The following is a 27,508-nucleotide window of genomic DNA, read 5'->3' as shown; positions in this document are numbered from 1 at the left end:
GTTAGCCCACTCCTTCGACGACCTTACGCGTTCGGCTGCCTCGTGTGAGGCCAAAGTGCCTCCACATGTTTTCGTTTTTTTTTTCGTTTTTTTCTGGTGCTTTTCGGAATTTACTGTTGCATGTAGAGTGCTAAAAGCAGAGACAGAAAAAAAAAGACCTTATAGACTTATTTCATCGCACCGATAACGCCACGGTCGTGTTTAATAGGTCTATGTCTCGCTGGCATATGCGGCACCTCACTGCGCTCGCTAGACACCCTCGCACGTTTTTCTTTTTTTTTTTTCCAGTGACGTCAATGATGAGTGAGCGGATAGCGATCGGGAATTTCGAGTTCTGCGCGGTGCGCAAATAGCCCGCGTTTGCACGCAGCCGAGCAGGCTACTTAGGCATTTTTCTAGGGTGTCGGTTTGCGCTATGTATTAACAAGCGCCGAGAAGCGGGCGCAACTCATTGCGTGCCTACACGAGGGCGTCGAGAACTCTGGCGCGCTATCGCGGTGCCGTCGATATAGATAAAGCGTCGCTACAGGGGCCCATGGGCCTGCGCTCAAGACGAGGACAGTCCCCGCTTCCGTGATTTTTATCGAACGCAAATTGATTGCTAGATGGGTTCGCCGGATAAGCTCTCTCTTTCACCGCCGGCGCTTTCGGTTGCAGTTCTCACGGCTTCCAACGGAGCGTGCCAAAAAAAAAAAAAAAAAAAAAAACAACTTGAGTGCTTACGCGCGCGCTTGGCACATTTGGATTTTTGACGCGTGCGTTCTTGGCTGTGTTTACAACCGTCACCTTTTCAAAGAATTGATCACGCAACGGGGCGGAAATGCGCAGGCGGAGGTGTTCGCAGAGCGCTGCACGAACGCGGCGATGTTTTCTTCGTTTTCGCCGGGCGCGCTTAGACAATTGCATCGCGCCTGCATCCTTGAATCTATAACAAGTGTAGCCGGCTACGGTGATGCGTGTTTCGTGCTTTCCGAGAACGGCGGGACAAAGTGTGCGCTGTAATCGAAGTAGAAGATGTAATCCTTTCGAGTGCCTTCGATATGAATTAGACATGAATGCCAGACGGCAGTGAAACGTGGAGTCGTGAAACAGCGAAGGGGACGACTCCAAGAAGAACAACAGAAAAGCAAGGATATATGCGAAGGACAAATACAACTCACATGCCAACAGGCTCGTGCGTAGCTAGATGGAAAATGCGATGTATTGTTCTTGACTGTATTTACCCACAAACGCCTCTTTTTGTTTAAAACGTTCTGACGGGTGGGCGGAAAAGAAATTTAAAGTTCGTACAGCCCCCACACTGCTCGTACCTAAAAATACTTTCGGACGATGTATTACATTACCTGTTATAGTCTTTTTCCTGTTGAAGAAACGTCAGACCGGAATCGAAAAGGAACGTCTACAGTCCGCCGCACATTTTGAGTAGAAGAAATGCCAGACAGAAATCGAAAAGGAACCTCTATATTCCGCCGTACATTTTGAGTACTTTTTTTTTTTCGCAGCTAGTTCTAATGGCGGAATTTTTAGCAAATAGGCATGCTTTGTGGACTCGCTGGCTTCAGCATTGCAATCACAGTATGTCCGCTCAATTTGTTAAATAAGATATCCCACGATTGCAGATTATAAAACATACATCCCGATGTCTGTTACCCCAAATGATGTGTTACCGAAAAACTTGTTCTTTTATTCCTTAAAAGTTCAGAAGTCGTTACATAAGCGCGGTGCACAGCAATGTGGTACCTGGTGTTTCCAGGATAACAGAACAAGAAGTAACTCGGAATAGAAAAGAAAGAAAGTAATGTAGTAAAAAAGAATTACAAAATGAGAGAGGAAAGCGAAGAGGGAAAGGTACGGAGGTTAACCAAGGATTGGCTGCCCTGCACTTGGTGAGGGGGAAAGGGGCAAAGATAGATAAGGACGGAATAAATATAATAAAGAGCCCGACAATTAATTAATCGAACTCAGGTAGTCAGAGCAGGAAAAAAAAAGTAAGGTCACAAAAACTGTTTAGGTTGAATTAAAATGATCGCAGGACTTCAAACATGAGATAAGAAGTTGTCGAGATATCGATTTAAACAAGCTGCACGCAAGTGTTACTCCCTTTCACCGCTGGACATATAGCCGCGACATACCGTGATATCAGTCGCGCGAAGCATCTTTTTTACCCTTGGAAAAATTAAACTCACAGGTAAAATACTTGATCAAGTGGGCCCTATAGTGTGGATAAGAGTATTGCGCCGCGTGTCTCGGGCGATCTTTCTAGTTGTGATTTGTTTATTTCCTGATCTGCTATTATATCGAGAAGGGGAGGGGGGGTAGCTGAGGTATGCATAATCTGAACCCCTCTACAGCAACCCGTGCAAGACTCATTCGAACAGAACGGCGCAAGACGATGGACGTCGACCCCGCAGCATGGTTGGCAAACGCGCTGCGGGGGCGCCACACGGCCCACATGCTGACGGCGGCGCGGGCTCGCTTTGCAGGTTGACGCTACCCGTGATGTTCATGGTGGGCTTTGGCTTCGTTCTGAGCATGTGCATACGTGGACCGGCCTTTTACGAGTTCCTGGGACACAACGACGAGCGCTGCTACGAAACCTGGTGGATGGTGCTGCTGCACATCAACAACTGGCAGTCCTTCCTCAACATGGTGAGAAACGACGGGGATGGCACTTTGGATGGGTAGCCAACACCGTCGTTCCCGGCGAGTGCGGGGCCAGTGAGGATCCCGAAAGGAATGCCCGATACTTGGAACGGTGGCAGAAGGGGGTGCGGTTAGGGGCTCGCGTTACTGAGAGCTAATAGCGAGCATCGAAGTTGTCTTTCCCGTAGATCGGAATACGGCTACTCAATGAAGCTGCGATTTCAGCGGGTGGTGATAACCGCGGTGCAGAGAAAACGCGCGAGTAGCAAGAATGCGCCGCGTGTATGATACACACCCTCATCATACCAAGAACGTTGCTCCTCGTTGGCAGGCGAAGCCGTAATGAGTATAGGTCGAGAGAATACGAGCGAAGGTTGGGGAAATCCGGTGAATACCATTGTCTTAAGTGGGACGGGACGAGGAAATGATTGAAGTTGCCATGCAGCATCCGTTATCGAGCGCAACGTATATGCACCCGCCGATCTGCCACCCGGACCTTTCCGTCGCCAAACAAATTTTTGTGTCGCGTGTGGTTGAGCGTCGCCTTTAAGACTGCCTATTTATTCCTGATATGAATGGCCAATAATGCCGCGTGAAATTTTAGCGGGTGTGACGAAACATTAGAGCACCTGTTGTGCCACTGTCCGTGCTAGTGTAGCCGGCAATCAGTCGTGTTTTTTGCCTTTAGGATCAGAACCTCTTCGTCACCGGGTCAATGCGGGCGGCCTTGTTACGACGAACGGGAGAATATCAGCAACGTATACCTGATTAGTTCACTACCGTCATTGCGGTTCTGTAGCAGATATTTCCTACAGCAATAAAGAAGAGAGGAAAAGGCAGCTATATAGTAGCGCAGTGTTTTCAAATGGCTCTGTTGTAAATTTGAGGTCGGTAATAGCGCATGTGGGAAGCCTTGCGGATGATGGAATGTTGCTGTGCTCGAACCTTTTTCCCTAATCGCAAATACCATTACTAGCTACTGGCTTGCGTTCTATTTTCAATGCATGGTAAGCCTTCGAGACTTTAATCGCAAGACAATAACGCGCACGTTTAATGGTAATGCGATTTGAGAAGTCTGCTTTGGTCTATAGGCGGTCTACATTTATTGAGAACTTACTCAGTCAAACAAACCATTGGGAAAAATTAGACGTCCTCTCCATGTATTGTTTTTGTTATCCTATACAATTGCTACTAGTTAATAATTTTTCTGGGTTACAGCATTGATCTTTGTGTCCTTGCCGGAAAATGCCCTGCCGAAGGTAATGCCATTTGCCAATCGGAGCAACAAATTGATCCCGGCTACGGGAAAGTATGAAAAAAGAAACTCTCAGTGGCAGCAAGTACTATTCCTTGACTTCGTGATCTTCTATTTAAATTTTTTCACTAGAATTAGCACAATGTGTAAGGAGAAGACCTCTGAAATCACCAAATTTATATGGTGCACGATCTTTCTCTTTTATACCTGAGCGTTAGCATTATCAAAACATGACTCTATACGGAGCGTTGAAAGTCGCTATACTTTGGTGACATTTTCATTCGCACTAACCCTTCACCGGCATACCAGGGGCGGAAAATAGTGGCATTAAGAAACGACGTCTTCCCTACATCCCAGGAGGCGTCGCGGAGCTGCCTGCAAAACTTTAGGCGTGATGAACTTCAGCACGTGATGAATGTGTCGGTATTCTGAGAGGCTTGGCGCACCTTTAAAGTGCTACGCTCACTTTTTACTCCTCGCCTCCCCCCCCCCCCCCCCCCCCCCCCCCCAAAAAAAGAGATAGACAGAGACTAAAAAAAAAAAGAACGAACAAACGCGATAAAGGAAGGAATTATTCACCTCCCGCTCATCCCTCTACATACACAAACTGAGCCATCCTGCTGGCAGCGAGGAGCGCGAGATCAATCGCCTAATGCCCCAAATAATCCATTACCCACGTGGTGGACCAACAGGCGCGCTTCCCCGCGGCTCTTCAGGTGCGCCATTCAGGCGGCACGAAATTACTTGGAAACGAAGCCGGGCCACGGGGTGAGCCGGGCCCGATAGTCGTCGACCCTCGCGCCCGTTTCGATCGTGCGCGCCGGGCGTGAAATTGAGAAATATCGCGAAAATGTGGCCAAATGTAAAGAAATTACGCTGTCCGGTTGGTGGCCGCCAGGTATAGCGCCACAGTTCGAGCCCGCCAGCCCCTTCCTTGCGCGCCCTCGTTTTCCTCGAGTCTGCCCCTCCTTCCGGCCATTAATGCCCTCGTAGGCCACTGGAATTATCGCCCCGAACAGTCAGTGCTTGCAGCTAGGGTCGCCTTCACCCGTTTTCAATACCCAGCCACGCGTTAGTTTTTCGACGGCACTTTGTAAGGGGGGCTTTCCTTCGCGACTTCATTGCCGACGTCGGACATAGGGCAAAGGATGAGGCACTGCAGAGGAAGCGGCAGCTTAGAACAGGGTGGGGATTGAAAGTAGGGCATTAAAAAGAGCGAGCCAGTCTCCATAAAAGATACTCTCCCCCTTCCTGTTTTATGAATGGCTGCCAAAACATGGTTTAATAGCGCTTCGTCATCCCCATGGTGTTATTTAGCGAGTTGTATTTGTTTTGTTTGTTTTATTGCGAACGAAATAATTAGGTAATTATTTTCGTAGCCAGTAGCCAGCTGGTTCATCATGAGAAGTATGGAATTTGCGCAGAATTTGTCAGCATAATTGGTTATTGTACTATACCAATATTGAAGAAGGAGGAAGTGTAGGGTGCATTGCCCCTGGAAAGAGAGCAGCAGTCGTGCGGATAGCACGTGTCACTTCTTACGATGCCTCTTGCTTCAGAAAATGACGACTACCCTAACCATATGCATCAAGGCGTAAGAAAAAACGTAAAAATATTATATATAACTTGGAAATGCACCCAACACTGTTGCATTGTATCACCATAGGGGAAGACGGGTCAATGAAAGCGTAAGTCGTACTGAAGCCACGGACAGCGCTATGGTTACTTGAAGATACGACACTACGGGACCATACTAGAACTTTGTGCGGTACATAAACTTCGAAAAAAAAAAAACATTTATTGCCCATTTATGGTAATCCCAGCTGTTTGTAGTCAGTGATTATTGATGACACCATTGCTTCACGCCAGGGCCCGAGTTCACAAAACTTATCTTGCGTAAGAGCTGTCGGTGATTGGCTATTGCCGGAGCGATCATGTCGTTATCAGGAATATTGCTATGATGAGTGGCGGGCACCCGAGTGCTGGCCAATGAGGAAACTCTCGTACACAAGGAAAGCTTTAGGAATACGGGTTCGTGTATTTAGGTGATACGCCCATTCACTCACGAGTTATTCTTATCGGAAAATCCTATATACCATTTACCATAATCCTGTTTCTTCCTTGTCAGTAAATGCGTAAAAGTTCCATAATTTTATTCCAAGGTGCTCCAGACTTCATTGAAAAAAATGCAAGATGATGGGATGATTCTTTGTGCATACTCTAGTGGGGCGGAAAGGGGGTCGGGAGGGGCTTGTATATACAGGATATTTACATATTGGTTTAGTGCACCGTCAGTCGTTTCTCTCTTGTTTAACAGGAATAATTGAATAACTGGTTCAAACCAGATGATCAAGTTCATCATTGAGTGCAGACATTATGACGAAGAAAATGCTTTTCCTTCACTTTGCTTACGGAATTCAGCATGCCGAACATCCAGTCAAACATGGCAGTACATTTGTAAATGGTTGTGCGTAGCGATACTCTGCTGACTGAAGTGCAACGGAGCTACATTGAGTAAGCACAGAGGGTAAGAAATTGAGCCGCGCAGCTCAAGGTCCATGACATTTTTCTTTGCCCCCACTGGACAGAGCTGTAGTAAATACAAGTCGCGTTCACTAATGTATCTGTGATGAGTGAAGGGGATATTACAGAACTCTCTAGGACAACGCTACTACTACTACCAGTCCTACAGGATGTCGTTCTTAACGATGTAGAACTAAACGGTGAATAAAAATATGTCATATCAATTCTTGTGTACCTCATGCGGATACTGTAACAAGACGATTAGGAACCATTCCCAAAGTTTATGTCCACGCAGTCTGCTTTCTTAAGTTTAAAATAGGGCTGTTTTATACGTGCGTGCATCACAGAAGACATGCGTTTTTGGAAGCCTTCGCAATTGTTTATATTTCATGAACTGAATGTGTCAACGTTTTGCGGAGAAATATGAAGTGAATGCGTCATCGCAGAAATATGAAAGACTTTTAGCGGTGACAAACTGTGATAACAAAAGTATCTCCTCATCTCCTCAGTATCGCCTCATGCTGGGGTCGAAAGGTGAGAAGTTGCTTTTGAGTGCGCCTGATACAGCACGTTGGCGACATACTTGAGCACGATGTAGTTCCCACTTCGCATACCAACCTGTCGCAGGCGGCCATGGAGAATGATCGTACAGAAACCTCGGTCCCACGTCTTTTGTACACTCATAGGCTGACGTAGCTCGTGAACAACCTTGACCCGACTATTCCCCTTCTATGGCTGGCCACGATAGTTGGCAGCCAACCCCCCCCCCCCCTTACCCTCCCCCTCTTTAGCAGTTTCCCAGCCGTTGGCCAATGCTACCTAGGAAAAAAAGAAGTAAAAAAAAAAGGAAAAGAAGAGCACTTTTAAACGAGGCATTGGAACACTGCGAGGATTCAATAACACACTTTCATTCGTTCCACAAGCTAGCACTTCTCGGCCCGTTTTCATGTCAAATCAAGTTCTTCTCGCATGGAAGGTGTGCCCGCGGCGCGAATGCACAAAGGGTGGACAGCCGATGCATCCCTAACTGCACACCCTCCTCCCAGAGCTCCTTCTTTATTCCCTGCGGCCGCAATCCGAGCCAAGCTTCCTCCGCTGTCAGGCATGACGACGACGACGCCGACCGGAGGAGAAAAGCCCCCCGGGGGACACTCGAGTCCCGGTAGTCAGCCGGTGGAGTCCCGCGTATTTATCACGCGGCTTTGCCCCGGCTCTTCTTCGGAGACGGGGGAATTGCGCTCTGCGCCCAGCCTCCCCCCATCCCGGATAGACCAAGTCCGCTTCCTCTCCGGGCCAACCGGTGTCCTACCAGCTGCAACAGCAGCAGCCATGCAGTGGGCTTCGAAACTCGGCGCACGCGACTGTGGCGCGCTCGGCTTTCTGCGGGCGCCGCACATTTTTGGATGGTCCGCGCGCGCGAATGCGACACGGCTGTGTAGCTGTAATTGTCAGCGCGGGTCCTCGCTTCCACCGCTGCAGTCAGAGTGAGTGACAGACTCACGAATGGCAAGAAAAGGAGTCCACAGACACGGGATCCTTGATCACGGGATCGTAAGACGAGGAGAAAAAAAAAGGAGGAGGGGGGGGGGGAATAAAAGGAGGCAAGCGAACAATGGCAACACGTAAAGAATGACATAAAAAATGCAGACTGGCTTAATGAGAGGGAATAAAGAAAGAGAAAAAACAAGTTCCGCGCGATCCTTCAGCGTGCTTTCAGGGCCTTGCTCCGGACGACGAGTCGAACGAGGGTCTTTAGGAGGCTTAGGGAGAAGATGGGCGCTGGAGGGGGCGGCGCTTCCAGAAATTTCCCGGGCGCGTGGGCTTAATTGTGCCCATAAAACCTGCTGCGCGCTGGAGCGGCGCCGCGCCCGACGGCAGAGCCTCGCAGAAGTGCGCGCCGCTTGAGCCGCGCCGCTGGAGGAAGTGCTACAGCTGTCCGGCAAGTACACGGTTTCATAGGTTAACAAGGCGCCTTTATTGGGCGAGGCTTGGCGAGGTGCAGGTCGAGCACGCTGCAGCTCTATCATTGTGCCGCTCGCTACAACGGTTTTGCCTTCCTCACACCCTTTGGAGGAGGTCCACACACTTGGTTGCTGTATTTATTTCCTTTCTCTCACTCCCTGTATCCCAAACGAGAGCATTCTTGTTTTTCTTTTCTGTCTGATGCAACGTGAGAAGCCGCACCACGCAATATATTGACAACAAAATGCGCGTCGCAACTTAAGCGTAAAAATTTGCGGTCGACATAAATAATAAAGGTCGCTCGGTCACCTGACCCCCACCCGAAAGAGCTGTCATATTTTTGGAGTTGAATAAAGGTTTTTGCGCATTCTCGAAGAATATTTCATTTACTGGAACTGTTTACTTTGAGCGCCTAGAACAGGAAAAGAGGAATCGTTTTTCTTTTTCTCGCATACTACCAAGGCTGGGTGCTTAAAAGGAAGGCGAGGATGCCTTTTTTAAATTTGAGATCGAGCCTTCTCGTTGGGAAGACATAGTGTCAAATGATAGGCGCTCATTAGTTGAAGAGAGGTTTTTCGTTGGGCGGGTTGTGGGTCATGTATTTACGCTATAACGTTTACGCTACATATAAACAGAAAGGGGGAAACGGATAATGTTTTCTAAGCCATGGTTCGTGCCTTGGATATAATATAATGTCACTGCAATTCTTGTTATTTATTAGATATTCAGAAAGAAATTATTGTTGCTGGACTGATTGCCAAGACGATTTATCGTTAGCCAACCAGTGCCATGAATGGTGAAGCTATAATTGAGAGATCTAATTGGCAAAGCTTTGTTCTTAAGTGCTGTTTGCTATTGGCAAGCCCCCTTCGCAAATATTTCCTTCCTTGCTTTTGGCTCGCCTCTGCTCTTGCGAAGAGTTCTAGAGTAAGCACTTTTCTGTGAATGCGAGCCCAGAAAAGCTCAAAGAAAATGAAAACGAGACTTAAGCTGTGCATGCTGACGAAAGCACAGGTGTCGTAAGTACTTATGCATTCTACCATGTGCGCTGCGTATATTACACAACAATATTATTTTCGGTTTCTATATAGGATATTGTTGCGTACACGTCAACTACAGTACTAGTGGTGTGCAGTGTTTGAAGATTGCAGTTTGTCGGTATTGAAAAGCGTATACACGTTTTTAAAACCGTAAAGCCGCAGTAGGGGATGGCTCAGTGGCAGTTGATTTTTTTTCATGCCCACCAGCGCACAACATCTGGCATAAGCTTTAGCGTCAGTCGTGTGTCATCTATACTGTATGCCAACCTGCCTAATTAGGCGCAAACTCAACCGGCATTCAACCTTATTCTCCTTTTTTAAATCTCTTTTCATTTAAGCATTCCACACTAAAAGAAAGCTTCATGAGGAAGTAATTTGAGTGATTAGGGCGGGCGAGCCGGGAAGTGGTTGGGGTGACGCTTTTTCCTTCAAATGCGTCAACTGATAAACTGAAGGAGATAAAGTCCAGCATGAAGGTGTTCTTCACCGTATTATCTATTTCTTTTTGAGGCAGCGTTGATTGGAATGTGCCCTTGGAAAAAAATAAAAAGCCCCCAAACAAGCTTCTTAATATATTTACCTAGTATGAGCGTTTAATGAAGATATAAAATCATGGCAGGACTTTCGTTAGGCCACTGCGGAGAAATAGTACTTGTTTTGCTAATGAAATTAGGGCAATTAAGAGTACTTTCATCCAGGAGTTCTCCGCCGAAGCTCTAAACGAACAACTGCTTCATTTTGCTTACTTCGCAGTGCAACCCGTTTTACTGGTACATCAGCGTTGATTGGCAACTCTACATGGTGTTCTGCGCAGTGCCCCTCATCATGATCAGGTGAGCTGAATTAATAGCACTTGCTTAAGTCCTGCACTGAATCAAATGACTGAAGATCGCAGGCCACTGAAGCGATTAATGTTTGCATGACGCGCGAGATGAAATGTGCATGCTTCCTGCATGGTGTCGTCCTGGCGTCGAGGAAAGCGGTCGCGTTGTGGGGACATGATGAAAGGCCACTAAATGTGACCTTCTTTCGTCGTTTGTTTTATGAATTTCTATCTACCTCTCCGTTTTCTGTCCTAGCGTACTGTCATTATTTTTCGAGTTACTTTGTCGTTGTTGATCGCCGCATTTGCCACCGCTGTTTCATCACTAACCCGTCAAAGCCCACACCCAAAAGCGAGAACAAGTGCCGTGACATTTTATTCACTGTAGGAGAAACAGTGAATCAGAAAGTAAATGTTGAAGCAACATTTGTCTATCGCCGCGTAAGCAGCGCTGCAGAAGTGACGAAATTCGGCCCGCTGTAATCGGAAAGCCCGCCAAGGAGAAACAGGACGCCCAGCGGTGTCAACGTTTCTTGCGCGTTCGAGTGAATAAATGTTGTCATATCCTTGGAAAAGGAAAGCCCAGCGCGCCTTACGCTTTCACGGCTGCTCGCCGAAAGCTGTCGGCCTGGACGTCTCCGGCCTGCATCGCATCAGCCTAACCGCATTAGATGCGCGACGTCCTCCCCTGGCTCCAAGTTTTGCGACACTGCTCCCTAGGGCAGAAGAGAATAGGAAGTGTCATCCGCGAGAAGAATAACGGACAGGATATGCAGAATATGTCTAACTCCCGATGCCACGAAGTGAAGAAGACCGACTTCTTTACATGCAATATTGTCACAAACCAAAAGTAGGCCACAGTACGACCTTGAGCAAAAACCATCCTGTCTTTCCCTTTCTTTTTCTTTCTTTTTAATGGTGAGCGCATCGATGCCTTTTCCGCGAGATCTTCTTCGAACAGCTGACTGTGTCATTAAATGCGATGATTAAGAACGATCATTGAGTACACCTGCAGAGGATAGCCTAACAATGTGTTCGTCATAATGGATGGATGGATGGATGGAAAACTTTAATGAACGTCCTGAGGTACGCGACTCAGCGTTCCAAAAGATTAAGATACGAGAGAACCAAAAAAGATGCTAATTTTTTTCTCAAAAAGACGTGTCCAGATGGTACAGCTAAGAAATGTCCTCTTGAGCAGAAACAATAGGAAGCATTACATGCGGGAAGCACGAAAAAATGCGCGGGACATTTCCAACTCTTGAAGCGCCGAAGCGAAGAAAGCTCGCTTGTTTTCAGACATTACATGTCACAAAGCAAAAATAGGCCACAGCGCGACATTGAGTGAAAACCATGCAAATGCCTGTTCTTGCGGGCACTAAGCGCGTCTTTGCCTTTCTGTGAAATGTTTCAACAAGTAAATACTTGAACACAATTGGCGGTTATGAACGACCATGGGATAAAACCTGTATAAAACAGCCAATATTTCCAGCATGATCATCCGGAAGACAAATATATCGGAGGACCCAGATGGTAATGATCACTTCCGTAAACGACAATTCTGCCACCCGGCACAGTTGACTACTGCTTGCTAGAGCAGAAGCGATGAGAAGCGTCATATGCAGGAAGCACGAAAAAAAAAAATGCTAAAGAAATACGTCTAATTCGAGTAGCGGCGAAGCGATGGTAGCTGACTTGTTTTCAAAACACTGCTTTTCAGCTGGAAAAAAGTAGGCTGCAGCGCAACCTTAACGTTGGCTGCAGCGCAACGAAAAACATCGCTAATATCATTGCTGGTTCTCTCAAAATGTGAGCACTATCGTGTAATTTTTCGCGAACGCTCCCTTTAATAGCTGAATGAAGGACAACAGTGAGTGGTTAAGAAAGGTCTTTAATGACACCTGGAGAGTATAACATGGCAACATGTCCGGTATGGTAATCCGGACAACTTAGATATTGGAGGACACAAATGTGGCAATAATAATTCGCACGCGAGGGTTCGGCCATAAGGAATTGTTGACAAGTGCTCTCGGAAGCGTAAAGATTAGGAAGCGTCATATGCGAGAAACATGGAAAGAAAAAGCGCAGAACATGTAAAACTCCAGAAGCGGCCAAGCGAAGAAAGCTGGCTTGTTTTCATACAACACGTATTCGGCCATTCTGAGCATTGACTTGCCACTTCTTGTCAAACAAGTAAATGGACTTGTCGTCGTCGCTGATGTTTCTCGTCTACGCAGCGCACTTTACATGAAGATTACGCCTAAATGTTAATGTGGGCCACTTCATATATCCTGTGCGGCCTTTCATCCCGAAGGCTCTATAATGCCGCAACTGCATGAAACTGGGACGCGGGATCAGTGCCTGCAAGATTCGAGCAGTGTGCCCCCGCATTGCCAAACCTCACGCCGCATATACCGGGGCCCATCTTCAGTGCCTCTTTACTTTTGTCCTCATTGTTTGGATTAAGGACTCAACGTGGTGGTGTTTTCTTCTTTCTTGCGCACTCACTATCCTCCGGCTCGCGCTGGCCGGCTCCTCACAGGAGGGAGAAGCTGGGCGTGTTCCTGCTGCTGGGCAGTACGGTGGCCACGGCCGCTTACGTCATCTTCCAGACGTATACGCTCGACTACCAGCCTCTGCCGCTGCTGCTCTCCGACCCGAACCAAGCGTAAGTATAAAGGCGTCAGCCGCAGTCGATGCATCTGTTGGACCTGTCGCGTCGCCTTCAGGCAGCTTGAAAGGGCGTGGGTTGGGTAAGGATTACTTGTGCGCAGCCGTATTCCTGTCGGCAAAATCTCCACTTTGTAGCAAACACCCCCGCTGACTGGCAAAGCGACAGATGGCGATTCGCCTCTTCTCTGCACTCCACCACCACTTCCGAACCTCCTTCCATGCGCCAATCTCGCTAGTTGTAAAATGAGAGAGATAAAATATACTTTGGGAAGAGCACCAGTTGCTCTTGGGCGCGTGAACTGGAAATTAGTTTAACCAGCTATCCATAGAAAGTGTATACTAAGCGCACAGTAAACTTTCATTCCGAATCAGTTCCAGCTGCTACCGTCATCTATTACAGAGTAATATCTGCTTATAAGCGGCGTCTTAATTATCTTTGGTGAGTGAGGTTATTAGTCATGTTGCATATTGCAGCGACATGCACGAGTTGTCTACAACGAAGTGTTCAACATGTGACAATTTAATTTGCGCCAACGAAATCATGTGTTCCGTCTCACGTTATTTTTGAGCACCTACCTAACTTTATATGGCATTAATTCCTGAATTTATTTCCAAATGTGACTAACTACTGGAGCACGTCAAATGAAAATGTAAGCGCGCAATCCATGAAAATGTTTTGTAATGTTCAAAGATGTATTGAAACTGCAGAAATTAAATGCGGAATCCAGCCAATAGGTAGCTTGAGCGCCTGATTTCAATGCATTGAGCGCTTCGAACCACCGGCTTTTGCCAGCGCCCGCTGAACATGATAGCGATCGATGCGATAATGAGACCAGTGCCCTAGCAATAGTTAAACAGGGACGGAACTTATGTGAGAAATGTTTTGTGATTACGGGCCCTGCTTCTTACTTCATCTTTCCACTTATTACAGCAGCTAATGTAATCACGTCCATTATCGCTGCCGAGGATGCATGCTGCGTGAACGCCGAGTGGCACGAACCAGTGAGATTTAGTTGAGGGCACTGGAGACAGACGTGCGAGGCACGAATAGGCCCTTCCACGGTTGCCAGTTTGCAGAAGGGTCTCAGGCGAATTAGGGCTGGACGCCGGCATATGTAGTTACTACGGTATGTAGTTTATAATTATCTAAAGTGTGCCTTTAAGGAGCTCCTCAATAGCAGATTTAGCTCTCTTCGCAACTGTACTAACTATGTAGTGACTTTATGTTCAATTATCTGTTGGCTTACTACTGTATATCTGAGTATGAACTGTCTCAACAATCACAGTGATACTTTAGTTGCGCCTGCGTGGCCGATTTATTTTCCTCGAATGAAATGAATGACATCAATGTCCTGACCATTTGAAAGCCCTGGCCGGCCAACCAAATCATAATTTTGGTAGGCAATTAATGCCTGCCTCCTAGTGTAGCTATGAGTCGACAAAATGCCGCGTGTTTCTGCAGGCGACCTTCGAACACGGTGGACTTCGTGTACATCAAGCCGTTCACGCACGTCGGGTCTTACTGCATCGGAATCTTGTTCGGCTACCTGACCCTCAAGTACGAGCACGTCAAGATTAGTAAGGTATGGCTTGCCACATTCTTTGACCTTCCACCGGCGCCGTATCGAGTTTGCACCGTATCGTGTTTGCGCCCATTCCGCCAAAGCAGAATTGTTGTGCACGTTTCCCTCGGCCTATGCGTATAAGGTTCTCAACCAGGCGTATTTCTGGTTGGACTCCCTGTTTTTCCCTCTCCCTCTCTATATCTCCTAGGGCACACCATTTTGCTCTTGTCACGTGTGGATTTTGCTTTCAATCCGGGACATCCGTATACGGAAGCACCCCCTTCAATTTTGAAATTTATGGGAGGCGTTTAAATGCGTATGCTCGTGCACGCCCCTGTACTTGTACATCATGAGCGCAAACACAACGGCCACAAAACAAGAAACAATTGAGAAACCTCGAAGGTGCGTTAGCTGAACATTCAACCATCGAAAACGTTATACAGCTACACAACCATCACTCTTAGACGCGCCATGTCGCACAATTTGTAGATGGTTGGCGAGAGGCTCTCGCTTAAGAAGTTTCCTTACTCTGTGAGGGCCAAAATTGCGACAAGCGTCCACTGATGCTTCGAACGTGGTATGAAACCCACACATTGAGAATGAAAAGCGAACGGCAAGTGTCTGGTGCCGCGTCCCTTCAGGAAATGGTACAAAGGGCGTGCGCAGTTGACGTGACCGGCAACGCAAGTACTTTCGAGTTGCGGCGAAGGATGCGTGTTGCGGGAAATGCTATAGTCGAAGTGCATGGCGCTTAGTTGTTAAATAAGCTTACTTCTTTGTCGCTGAACATAATAATGAGGGTACCTTGACTCACCTCGTCATGGTGTCCTGCCTTTTTAGCAGAACGCGTATGCCATATGGGAATGAAAAGAGAAGTGCACTGCGCGTGCTACAAGTTACAACAGACATTTTTACTTTCTCTATCCTTGGCAAACTCGAAAGGGACATTCTTTTGAGGCTGTTCTATGCGCATAAGTTAGGAATCAAGAGCTGTAGTTTCTTTTTGCACGCGCATAAAATTAGTTGCTTGCTTTAAGGGTTAGAAGATATACTGCTTTCTTTACGCGCGGAACTGTGCCTTCAGCCAGTGCGCTTCACTCTTTGTATTTGACTGCGTCCTGCTGGGCTGAGACATTAAAGACACGAAGAATGCTTGTACACAGTGCAGATATTGCTGTTTTGCAACGCAAACGGCTGCGCAGGAATTTTCTAAGCGCCCTCAGGGTCCATTAGCCATGCCACCGTGTTTTACGACGTTCAGGGCGGTATCGGTGGGCGGCTGCAGGAAGGCGAAATGCGCGCCTCGCGTGCTCTTACCGTAAAACATGTCAAGAACATTATCCAGAACTTTTTTCAGAAGCTTCTCCACTTTTTTCTTTGCATGATTGGCTTGACATAGTTTTCACGAATCCTTAGCGGAGCTTTACTGCAGAAATCATAAGGTAGCCAAAAAAGGTGTTTGATTTGCTTCCCAGAAAATCCGTTCATATATCAACAGTTTCTTTACAAGCGTGGCTACGTGCTCGATTTGATGCTTATCGTTTATAACTCAATGCAAGAAGCACCTCCGCATAAGTATTTTCATCAACAAATATCGATCAGTATTTTACACAGAAACAAGTATACTTGTTTCTGTGTAAAATACTGATTTATATTCCGCTACAACTGTATACAGTTGTAGCGGTCACCAGCTTATCCGGGAACTGATGTTCAGAACAAGTGGCCTCGCGAACCAGTGGCCTACAGTATATGGCGCAAAGGCAAAGAAATGAAAGAAAGGAAATGCAGATTGGGTTAACCAGAATAAAAATCAAATTTGCCACCCTACACTGGAGGGAGGGGGGAGTTAGGGGGCTGTAGAAAGATAAGAAGGAAATATAGACAGGGAGAAACAGAGGATGCAGACAAGCTCTGCTGTTCACAGCACAGGATAACACTTCATACTTGTCAGTGCAACAGTCACTCATGCTGGTTTGTTGTGCGTAAGAATTGCAACGATGCATTCGTAGCCCTCTGCAACGACAACTTGTGAGGTCGGTATTCTAAAATTATTTGTTCTGACAATCGTCTGCCGTCGATAGGAGTTAGCGTAGTCGTTAGCGTTTGTCTCTGTACAATGTAATGAGGCCAGTCGCACAAAACGTATTCAAGCGTGTCCTCGAGAGCACAGTATTCTTCACAGGCCGCGTTGCCAGCCATTCCGACACGGAAGGCAAACGATTTTGTAAAGGTTACTCCTAGCCATAGTTGACAAAGCAGGGTAGCATTGCGTTGGCGGAGTTCCGGTGGGATGCAAAGACGGAGCGAAGAGTTCAAGTGGGCTGTCGATTGTTCTGAAGACTTCGTGTGTGCCACACAATGGCGCAAACGTAGTTCTAAGCAAACGTAGTTCTAAGCCTACTTGCATGAAGGCACCCCATTTTAAGCCTATCGACTCCCGTGCTCTAGACAATTGTGCTGGGGCTTTGCGGGAGCACTGGTCCATATATTTTATTGGGATAACAATTATACGGATATTCAGAGGCATTTTCGCCGTGCTGCGCCTAATTAAGTCCAACAGCGAGGAGGATGAGCGGCTCGTGCACCGCATGTTGGTAGTCACGTGATGTGTGCTGCTTGCGCGAGGGCGAGCCGAGAAAAATGGTGGCTTGATCCAAGCCAGAGGTCACGGGATCGACCCCATTCCAACCCACTAGAGTGACTTAGGGATCACTCTAACATCACGGCCGGGCTAGAGGAGGAGAGCGCGCATTTCCTCCTCTATAGACCAGTCGTGGCTCCCCACGCGGTTGAGCACATGCCAGGGTGAAACGCGAGCATGCAAGTGCGAGTCGAAATGATTGATGACTTCATGCACGCAGTCTTGCCGCGCGGATAGAGAGTAGCGCCATGGAAACGGCTTAATCACCACGGTGGGTACAAACTACAAGTTTAGAACTTTCCTTAACAGTCAAGAGAGAGAAAAATAGAAGAAAGGAAAGGCGGGCAGCTTAACCAGACGCACGTCTGGTTTGCTACCCTGCACTTGGGGAGTTAAGAGGGTTTCAAGAAGTGCGAAGGCCTATATTTATAGGCCTAATAGACTGCTCAGTGCTTAAATTGTGATTAAAAACCTCTTCTGCCTTTTTTCCTATTGTTACCATGGCTTAAATGCCACTTAGGTGGTGCTGCGAGCACGGAAAATGGGCGAATATTTCATAAAGCTTTTTTGTTTTGTTTTGTTTGGAGCAGCCCTGACCTTTACATTTAGTTAACGTTCCCCCTGCTTTTGCATTCTACTGGCTTTTTTTTTTTTTTTGAAGAGTTCTTTCCAGTTCTGAGAACTTTCGCATTGATTAAATGAGCTTTGAAACCTTCAGTCGTTATTGAAGCTAAGGACTAGCATAATTATCGCTTCTGCTGCCATAGAGACGAGAGAGGAAAATAACTTACAAAAGCTCTCTATCAACTCCTCGGAATCCTGCTGTAGTATACGGCAGTGACCCTTCGCAGATACGGAGGCGCCTTTTCGAAGCCAGCTGATTAAGCAAAAAACAAGCATTCACTAGGACAGAGCTCGTGCTTCGCTGATGAACGGACATTGTTGCTGGCATTTGGGGCGGCCTTTATTGCCGTCGGTTCCCCCGTTCGGAACCACCAGTCTCCTCTTGGGACTATGGGTGATCACTGCAACACGGGCTGCGCGGCATCTGCTGATTCTTTCATCGGGCCTTTGTGCTGACCTTTGCCGCCACACGCCGCCCCGCAGGTCGTCCAGGCCGGGCTGTGGATGGCGTCGACTGCCATCGCGCTGTGCGTGATCATGGTGCCGTACGAGTGGCAGAAGGGCAACTTCCCCAGCCAGCTGGAGGCTGGCCTGTACGCTGGCCTGCACCGCACCGCCTGGGCCGTGGCTGTCGGCTGGCTCATTTTCGCCTGCGTCACCGGACGCGCAGGTAATAATATTGCATTTCATTTCATTTTCATTTATTGATACTCTCACGCGCGTAACTTCGCGTGGAACGGGGCCCGAGGTGCCGGTTTCACAAAGCCTTTAGATGGGCAAAACTGCTTGCCATGGGCTGGGGATCTTCTTACGCGTGTTATATTGTGAACGCACCTAAAGAAAAAAAAAGTAAGACTAGTCTGTCATTCGCTTTCAGATTTAACTAGACAAATTGATCTACCATCTAGGAACGGCCTTGCACCACCATCAACCAAATTAAAAAAGAGCTCTTGGTCTGTCAACCCTCCCAGTACAATTTAGTACTGAAGTGAGGGCGGTTTTGTGAATTTGGAACATATTCACAAAACATAGGTCACGTAAGAACGCGTTGTGACTGACTGGCGCAAGGGCGTTGGCCAATGTGACAAGAAAAGATGACGGGACGGCAGCCCAGGAGCCGGCGAAGAGGACGAAATCGCTCAAGGGCGGAAAGTTTTGTGCACGTACTGTTGGGAAAGTTTTTCTCTTTTTCCTTTTTTTATTATTATTTTTTTGGGCGGGAGGGGGGCTCTCGGGTGTACCTAAAAAGACCCGGCTCCCACAATTGGCTGGTGCCTGCTCTTTAGAATTCTTGCTTACAAACGATGTCATTATTCCTTGTCCCGGCTGACGGGTTCATTATTGGAAAAGAGCATCAGTAATTCAATTTGTGTTTTCTGATGCAGGCTTATATGGCTAGGGAGGCGTGGGAATCGGCGTAAGGAAATGGGCGACGGCACACTGGAGTGTAAATGTTTCTGGTAATGTTGTCGGCAATTAACTTTCCTTGTGACATATTGTGGGACAGTGACCGCAGTTCACCGATTTCCGCAGCGCGCTTAGAGAATTAACTTTGTGTGGCTTTTCCATAAGCAATTTAGTTGAAGTTAATCCATCTGTACTAGCCTCGTTGAAGTAGATTTGTGTATTGTCTCTGCAATGAAAACAAGAGCATCAATCTTCAGTTTGTAAGACTTTGTTATAACATACAGGAGCTTATTGTCTGAAGCACATTTACGGTATAGAAACAGCGCGTTATACACCACCGTTTCAGTAAAAGTTTCAAAGGTGTCTTTCATGTTTTCTTCGTCTTTCTGGAGTTTTACGTGCCAAAACCAGTTCTGATTATGAGGCACGCCGTAGTGGAGGGCTCCGGATTAATTTTGACCACCTGGGGTTCTTTAACGTGCACTACAACGCAAGCACACGGGCATTTTTGCATTTCGCCTCTATCGAAATGCGGCCGCCGCGGCCGGGATTCGATCCCGCGACCTCGTGCTCATCAGTGCAACGCCTTAGCTAACTGAGCCACCATGGCGGGTGTCTTTCATGTTTTCGCGCACCTGTAAATTATACGTGACATGGTAAGCCTCAGACAGTTGACGGAGCGCATTTAAATCGAGAAAACACAACGAAAACATCAAAACGGCAGCGCTGAAACTTAAGTCTAGAAGTTTACTTGCATTATTTACTACTCTGTAACCACTCCCCTCTTTAATGCCACATGGCTCTGAGGTTATTTTAAATAAATAAATAAATAAATAAATAAATAAATAAATAATAAATAAATAAATAAATAATAAATAAATAAATAAATAAATAAATAAATAAATAAATAAATAAATAAATAAATAAATAATAAATAAATAATAAATAAATAATAAATAAATAAATAATAAATAATAAATAAATAAATAAATAAATAAATAAATAAATAAATAAATAAATAAATAAATAAATAAATAAATAAATAATAAATAAATAAATAATAATAAATAAATAATAATAAATAAATAAATAAATAAATAAATAAATAAATAAATAAATAAATTAGAGGTTGCCGGGACATATGTGCACATTAAATACATAGCCACATTTCAGGTCCTGCCGTTAGGTTATTCCCGTGAATCACGCTTGCCTAATCTCGCTGGAGCTATGCTTTCCCTACTGATCCCTTTCTGTCCACAACTAATTTTAGCTAAACCAAGTGGTACGCTTCTCGCGTAGTTCGCATATCCTGTCTGCATACCGCACGATGAACTAGGCTCATGTTGAGCGCGTCAAAAAATGGAGTACCAGCAAAAAAAAAAAAAAAAACACAAAAAAATACAAAAAAAATTTTCTTTTCTCGGAATGCAAATTCAGACATACCGCCTGGGTCCAAGATTTCTTTTTCGGCAATTCAGGCGCCCGAATCGAGTGCCCACTGTGCATATTGATGAGCACTCAGTTCCACTGCATTTCTTTTTTCAATCAAATTCCCGGGGAACTTTTTTCTTAAAAAGACAAGCTAGAAAGAGAAGGACCGCGGGAAACGTTTTCCTTTCTGTCAGACGTTTTTTCTACGTGCGGTTCCATGTGCTTGCAGTGGTGGTGTTTACAGAAGCAGGGCTTATTACTGCTTGATGAAGAACATGGAAGCAGCATCGGCAACGTTATCTATACCTAATGCGCAGTAACCGTGAAGGTTTCAAATGAAAAAGAAAATTATAATAATAGGCCACTCACCCACAAGAGGCAGGTATCTAGGTTAGATACTACACAGCATGATGTCATTGCTCTGTCAGAAAGCATCCCGTTCCAAATGTTGGGAACTCAATTACCTGAAATGCATTTGTCATCACACCTGGTGTAATATTTTTAATTTCGCAGTTGTTGCTTTGCATATCTGATGATTACTTGACTACTCGTGTCCACGCGTTATCGTGTTCGCGTCATTAAATCAATTTAAGAACTTATTTGTTTAGTGTGGACAAGCATTTTTTTCTCTGAGCTAAATTTGGAAGCCAACGCGCTTATATGGTAGCGTGGTATTAATTTTCTATGCAATGTTTCACCTTTTCCAAAATGTAGGGCAGTCTCCGTGCTTGGTGGGTTATATGTGTCAGGAGTTAATAAAGAACGATGCGGAGACAGATTTATGTTTGAGCTTTCTGATGAGCTTTCTGTGACAGCTCACAGAAAGCTCATCACCGTATAAAAAGGAAATAAAAAAAAGCGACGAAATAGCAGACACAAGAAAAATACAGGTGAGCGAAGGCTGGGTTGACAGTTAATGCAACTTTGGCATGCAAGCACGTAGCTACATGCCAATTTTAATAGTACGCTTTACATATAATAGCATGCAAGCGAGCTTCCAAAGCCCAGAATAAATAATCAAATATATGAAGGCCCCTATGTCGTTCCACCTGCTGGTGTTGAATCGGGCAGCGTCTCGACCAACGTTATTTTGTGGCAATAAATAGTTTGTGGCAGAAGACGTTGTAGGTTGCGTAGTCAGTGCACCGCAGAGTGTTTATTTGCATCAGTGAAACGAGTATCACTTTACTTTAAAGCTAGCACTTCTATGCATTACGGTCTAAAACTGCTGAATGTCATACAGTTCATGCTTGCTACCATCGATGGGAGTCAAAGAAAAAAACAACAGTGCGTTTATTAGGAACTTTTTCAGTATGTATACGCACGCGATCGTCTCGTGCAACCTCAGAATCCACCGCTGAAGCGAGTATCTCTCTCTCTCTCTCTCTCTCTCTCTTAATTTTGACTCTTGAGGTTAGTGAACACCATCAATTTAAAAGCAGCAACTTTTTAGTCAGATGCGCCAGAATTTTTGTAAACAGACGCTGCCCCGAGAATTTTAGTTCCTTGGTTACGGGGTCTTCGTCTGAGCCCAATATTTCTTTTATGTACAACGTCAGTGAGAACCTATACAGCTTGATCAATATTAAATTTCGTTACCAATATATTGATGAGAATGGACTTCATATGTTGCCATCATCCAATCTCTATACTATCTGTAGCAACACTCTCAAATGAGGCTTTTAGTTAACAATGAAAATCACTATGGCTGAAGAAAGACGAAAAAAAAAAAAAAAGAAACGAAAATAAGTATTCGCGATACCTTTGGCCAACACGCTGTGTTCGAAATATCTCTTTGTATAAGATCTCCTTTCTGGAGGGGCATTTCTTAAACCTGCATGTTGAAATATCCGAAAAAAATTAACTTGAGATGTGAATGGGTTTATTTAGCAATACCTTATTTCAAGGCGCTTTGAGTTCAAGGCATAGTTAAACAAATAAATAAGAACGGGGATACCACTATCCTAACACTATGTTGCTTCTTTGATTTATTTTTCAGGAGTCGTCAACAAGTTCCTATCATGGTCGTTCTTCGTGCCACTCAGTAGGCTCTCGTTGGGCGCCTACCTGACCTCGGTCTTCATTCTCGCCATCCGAGTAACGTACCGGCGAGAGATCGCTGAGTATCACCACTTTCCCATGGTAAGCATCCACTGTTGTACCATAATGTCAAAAACGAAGCCCCTCGAGTGCATTTTATTAGCGGCGCCTAATAATAACTAAGGGAAAGCCGTGCTCTTGCGCATCGTATTTAACTGCGGAGAGAAGAGATATTCCATAGGGCTTCTCAAAGAAATGCTTAAGTGATACTTAAAAAAAATATATATATATATGCTCGTTCAACTTTGAGAAGAATCTGAGAAACTGGGAGCGTTGATTTTAGTAACAACAATATGACGTTAACGTGTAATTAAGCCAAGAAAACCATAAAGAAAATCATTTTTTAAAATTTAGATATAACAATATTTTGTAAATTATTTTGCGATAAGCTCCATGTTACTGATACGGAAAAAAGCAGGTGAAAATGGGAGAAAAATACAACTCGCCTCCAGTTGGAACCGAACCCACAACCTCGACATACTAGCTTCATATATTGCTCATCTAAGAATAAAGAAAACAAATATCTACCATCTAAATACCAAACAAGCTAAGTGAACGTGTCGCACTGGCCGGCACTTGAAGACATGACATTATCCTATTGCACAAAACTTTAAGCTATGTGCGGGCTACTGAAGAAAAGTGACTGAAAAAGGGAAGTAAACTTTGCCAAGAACATGTGTGCATTGCGCTGAGTGAATTTTGAGTAATAAAGTCTCGCTTGTGTGTTAGTGCAAGACTTCAAAGGTCCGAATTAGACTCTTTTTGAAGCGGCTACTGGTAACACTGGAGCGGCATAATTTCAATGCAGTGACTTAAGCTATTCTAATGGTTCCAGAAAGGAACCGCTTCTCTAGTCAAGGCGGTTTAGTTAGCGGGAGAGACGCACCAGGATGGAAGGAGCAGGCTTTATGTTACATCCTACGCATTTGCCAGTGTACGCTTACTACGTACTGTCTCATTACGCTTATGCTTCTTTTCGTCTCCTCCCTTAGGTGATGCTGTTTTTCGGCACGACGATGCTCAGCTACATAGCGGCGTACGTGCTCTTCTTGGTGATTGAGTGTCCAATCGGCCTTATCGAGAAGTACATTTTCATGTCTAAGGCCGTTGTGGAGCGACACTCTGAGAACAACGCACAAACCAACGGCGCATTCAACGGTTCTGTCGAAAAGATGACACCGGCAGAGAAAGAGAAGCGATTTGTCGTCGAGCGCTTCTGAGGGTAGATTAGGCTAGGATTTGAGAATACTTAGATACCAGATGGCTTGTGGCGGCGTTGAGAATCGTACAAATTTCAGAAGAGCCTTTTCATGGGAATATGGAGCAAAAGCTCTTTGACGATATCGTCCACCATGAGGGCACTTCTGCCACCCCAGGTACCAGAAGTATGAGGCGCCGATTGAGGCCTGTCAGTCCATGCCGGTTATAAAACCTGCGAAAGTAGGACGAAAGGGAGGGCGATAACGCATGGCGTTGATAAAGAAAAAGTGACCGCTTATCTTTGCAGTTGAAAAGTATGCAGCAGAAAGTTGCTTTTACGTTTATAGATGCAATTTTTATTTCTTAGGCCGCAATTGACGCCAGGGGCTGTATACTTCTTCGTCTGTACAAATATCCTTGGTAATCAGCGCCACGTACGTGTTCCCGTCTCTCATTGCGCCCTCCTTTAACGCTATTTTTCGCAGTTATCTAAATTTCGGGGAATCTCTATCTGCGCGAAACGTATGATAAAAGCGCTGAAGTGACCATGCTTCACAAGCCGACCTTGATAAGTGGGAATGCATTGCAATCGTCATTTTACTTCAATATTTGTTCCTCGAGGGAAGTGTACATAGAAGAGGTAAAAAGGGAGGAACGAAACTCCTTAGGAGTTCGCGCCTGGCGTTTGCAAGGAGCCCTCGATTCGCGAGAATGTGCCCCCATTTCCGATTGACATTGTGATAAGATTCACACTCCTGCGAAGGAGAGACGTAAGGAGTGGTTTATCGTGGCACCCTGCATTCGAATGCCGTTGAAGTGGGCGCCGGCTGCGACCCGAGCTCGAACAGAAGCAAAGTGGTTCTGTTGTCGCTTTCAAGCGACAACAGATTCAGCGGCAGGCCCTTACCGCGGAAGCTTTGTGACTCGCGGGTTTACGGCTTTATTCCCTCGCGCACTGCCAGTTTCGTACAGCCTCCCTGGAGCACCTAAGGCGAGTCGCGATGTCAGAAACTTGCTACTTGAGTGGGGCCGTACTGGGTCTCCTAAAACCGCTGCTACCTGTCCACCTCGGTCACGTGCTAAGGTTCCATGACGCGACGCATGAAGTTAGATGCACGTGCGCAACGGGTTGTTGCAAGCATTTGTTTTCTCAACGCCCCTTACAAGCGACCCGGCACCTAGCCAGAAAGGTGCCTTCTTTGTCTTCATGAAGACAGTAATACTTGTGATTATTCTAGTTAAATGGCATCGATATATCAAGCACGTCATGGACATCATCAAGAATGACGCAACACAAGCACCTCCATTTCAAATATATAGGATCTATTCACCAAATAAATGTTTTATCATCCTCGTTTGTGTCCGAGTGTTGACTCGTTATTCGCGCTGCCCAAAACACAAATACTTTGTCTACGCCGGAATGAGAAGTCGATGGATGATGTATGAAGGGGCAAGCGTATGACTTGTCCTAATACCCTTAAATATCTTGAATTTCAATGTTAGTTGTTCATGCTGATATTCAAGAAGTGTTGGCATTATTTCCTCCTTCCCCAGACGGCTTCCATCCTCGCATAGTTTCATGCTCTTATAATAGACGACCTTGTACCGCAAGCAAAATAAGGTCACCGACCGTAGTCCAATTTTGTCTGACCTTTCCCAAAGTTTCACTGTCGGCAGTGAGGTACGCCGCACAAAAGTGCTCCGGAATGAGTTTGATGACTGAAATCTCTTTATTCTGCCAATATAAATCTAAGTATACACATTCGTGTTTGCATTACGTGCCTATCCGAATGCGCCCGTCACATTCATTAAAGAATCAAAACCAAAATCTAATTCGTGGCTGAGCAGTATAACAAGAGTTTTATAGGCGGTATGGTAGTTTTTTTCCCGTCCCCGATTAGTTCATCATGCACTGCTGCTAAAAGCCATGGAAACATCTGGTAGCGAATTTACCCAAAAAGTGGTCAGGAAGACTCACGTTGGTTAAGTTCAAACAGGACGGCTAGAGTTAGCTAACTCGGGCTTTTGCAACGCACGACAGTTATATAATAATGTGAGAGTACAGACCAGATACCCGGCGTACGAGCCATTCTAAAACTTGATAAAAGAGGCAAGGTTGCTATAACGTAAAGTTATTCCAAACTTTTCTATTCCATTTCTACAATCAGGGTTCCAGAATTCGGGCCACTCCCACTTCGCTTGTCTGTCACGCGACGCCAGGAAAACCGCGAAAGTTCAACCGCGTCCAAGTGGCTTGTACGCATTAATGGTGCATGATTATGCCGAACAAAATCGAATTATTTTCGGAATAGCCGGAGACTGCCCCATTCCGAAATGAATAGAAGATAGCTGTCTGCCGATCATTCTAGCACTGGCTACTCGGAGCTGCTGGTTAGGATGTATTTATGTGCGTATATCAATTTTTTTTGTGTGTGGCAGTATAACATTGTAGAGCCCTTTCGGTACGTACACGACATTGATCTGCTAAATTTTCTTCGCTGAGAATCCGTTTTAGCTCCATTTTTACCCTTTCGTCGCCCGCCACCGCGATTTTCTACCAGACACAGAAAGCTAAGGAAAAAAGATGCGGCCAATCACCGTAAGAGCAAATTCCAGCCAACGCTGACGCTGTACATATTATTAGCGAAGATGACCAGACAATGGCAAAGAGTACTTACGAAATAAAAGTTTTGTGAATTCGATCCCAGGTTTTCTTTCACTGCGCTAGCCCAGCCCACCGGATACCCTCTGCACTTCTGCATGCTCCTCGCCTCTGGTCAGCCAATTCAGCAACTCAGCAAGTTAGCAATACTATTCGCTTTGGAAGTAAACAAAAGTGACCTCCTAAAAACGAGGGGGAGTTTCATTGGCCTCTTCAAACAACGCTGCGAGTCATCGCCCGATGCTTGCGTCGGTGGTTACGTAAATTTGACGTCATGAGATTGGAATAAAAACAGATTGGGGGGATAGTTTTACGTTATAAATCCCTAAATCAACGAAACTACCAAAAGAAGTGCTACAAGTTGAAGCTATCGTCAAATTGTCTTTGCCCACAAGCCGAGGATAACGCAGAAACAAGGAACGTCGTTTTTGATTACATTTAATATAGGAAGATAGGATTACGCATTAAACCGACGCTCTCATAGGCACATGGTGGCGCACGTAAAAGACATAATTATTGGTCCACAGAAGAGTGCCAGGTAAAGTAATAAAGAATGGCTGAGAAGAATTCTGAAATTTCAATTCAACTACATACAATGTTCGAAACAACACTCGCACCGCCCCAGTGAAGCACTGAATATGGCGCGTTACTGATAGTCACCAGCAGGTCGCGGACTCTACTCACGGCCAAGGCGGCCTCGTTCGAAATAGGAGCGGGCATAAAAAAATGAAAACACCTGTGCAACCAGATTTCGTTGCTCGTTAAAAAGCTTACATGGTCTATTTCATTCGGAGGGTCATCCACAATGGTACGTGTCTCTCATCAATCGCTGACTGGACCGTGACATTTCCTAAAATATTGCGAGAGCTTGAAAAAATAAATGAAATAAAACGTTTGCCCTCGGACGAAGATAAAAAGGCGTCAAAAGCATCGCAATCGTTATCCTAGCCCACACACAC

The 27,508-nt window shown here is 45.7% G+C and overlaps 1 protein-coding gene across 1 annotated transcript in view; it reads left to right on the top strand.

The window, feature by feature from the left end:
* The window catches only part of LOC119433044 (O-acyltransferase like protein), a 35,100-nt gene extending 9,830 nt beyond the window's left edge, over positions 1–25,270 (top strand). Inside the window, exons 4-10 of the mRNA XM_037700196.2 lie at positions 2,484–2,649; positions 10,177–10,256; positions 12,789–12,914; positions 14,382–14,502; positions 18,233–18,419; positions 22,587–22,729; positions 23,680–25,270. Coding sequence (XP_037556124.1) covers positions 2,484–2,649; positions 10,177–10,256; positions 12,789–12,914; positions 14,382–14,502; positions 18,233–18,419; positions 22,587–22,729; positions 23,680–23,907 — 1,051 coding nt within the window. The 3' untranslated portion in view covers positions 23,908–25,270. The remainder of the gene's footprint in view (positions 1–2,483; positions 2,650–10,176; positions 10,257–12,788; positions 12,915–14,381; positions 14,503–18,232; positions 18,420–22,586; positions 22,730–23,679) is intronic.
* The last annotated feature ends 2,238 nt before the right edge of the window (positions 25,271–27,508 follow it).

This window comes from Dermacentor silvarum, chromosome 1 (genome assembly GCF_013339745.2).
Source record: "Dermacentor silvarum isolate Dsil-2018 chromosome 1, BIME_Dsil_1.4, whole genome shotgun sequence".
In the NCBI taxonomy this organism is placed as follows: Eukaryota; Metazoa; Arthropoda; class Arachnida; order Ixodida; family Ixodidae; genus Dermacentor; species Dermacentor silvarum.
This window is presented reverse-complemented; position numbering and strand designations above follow the sequence as displayed.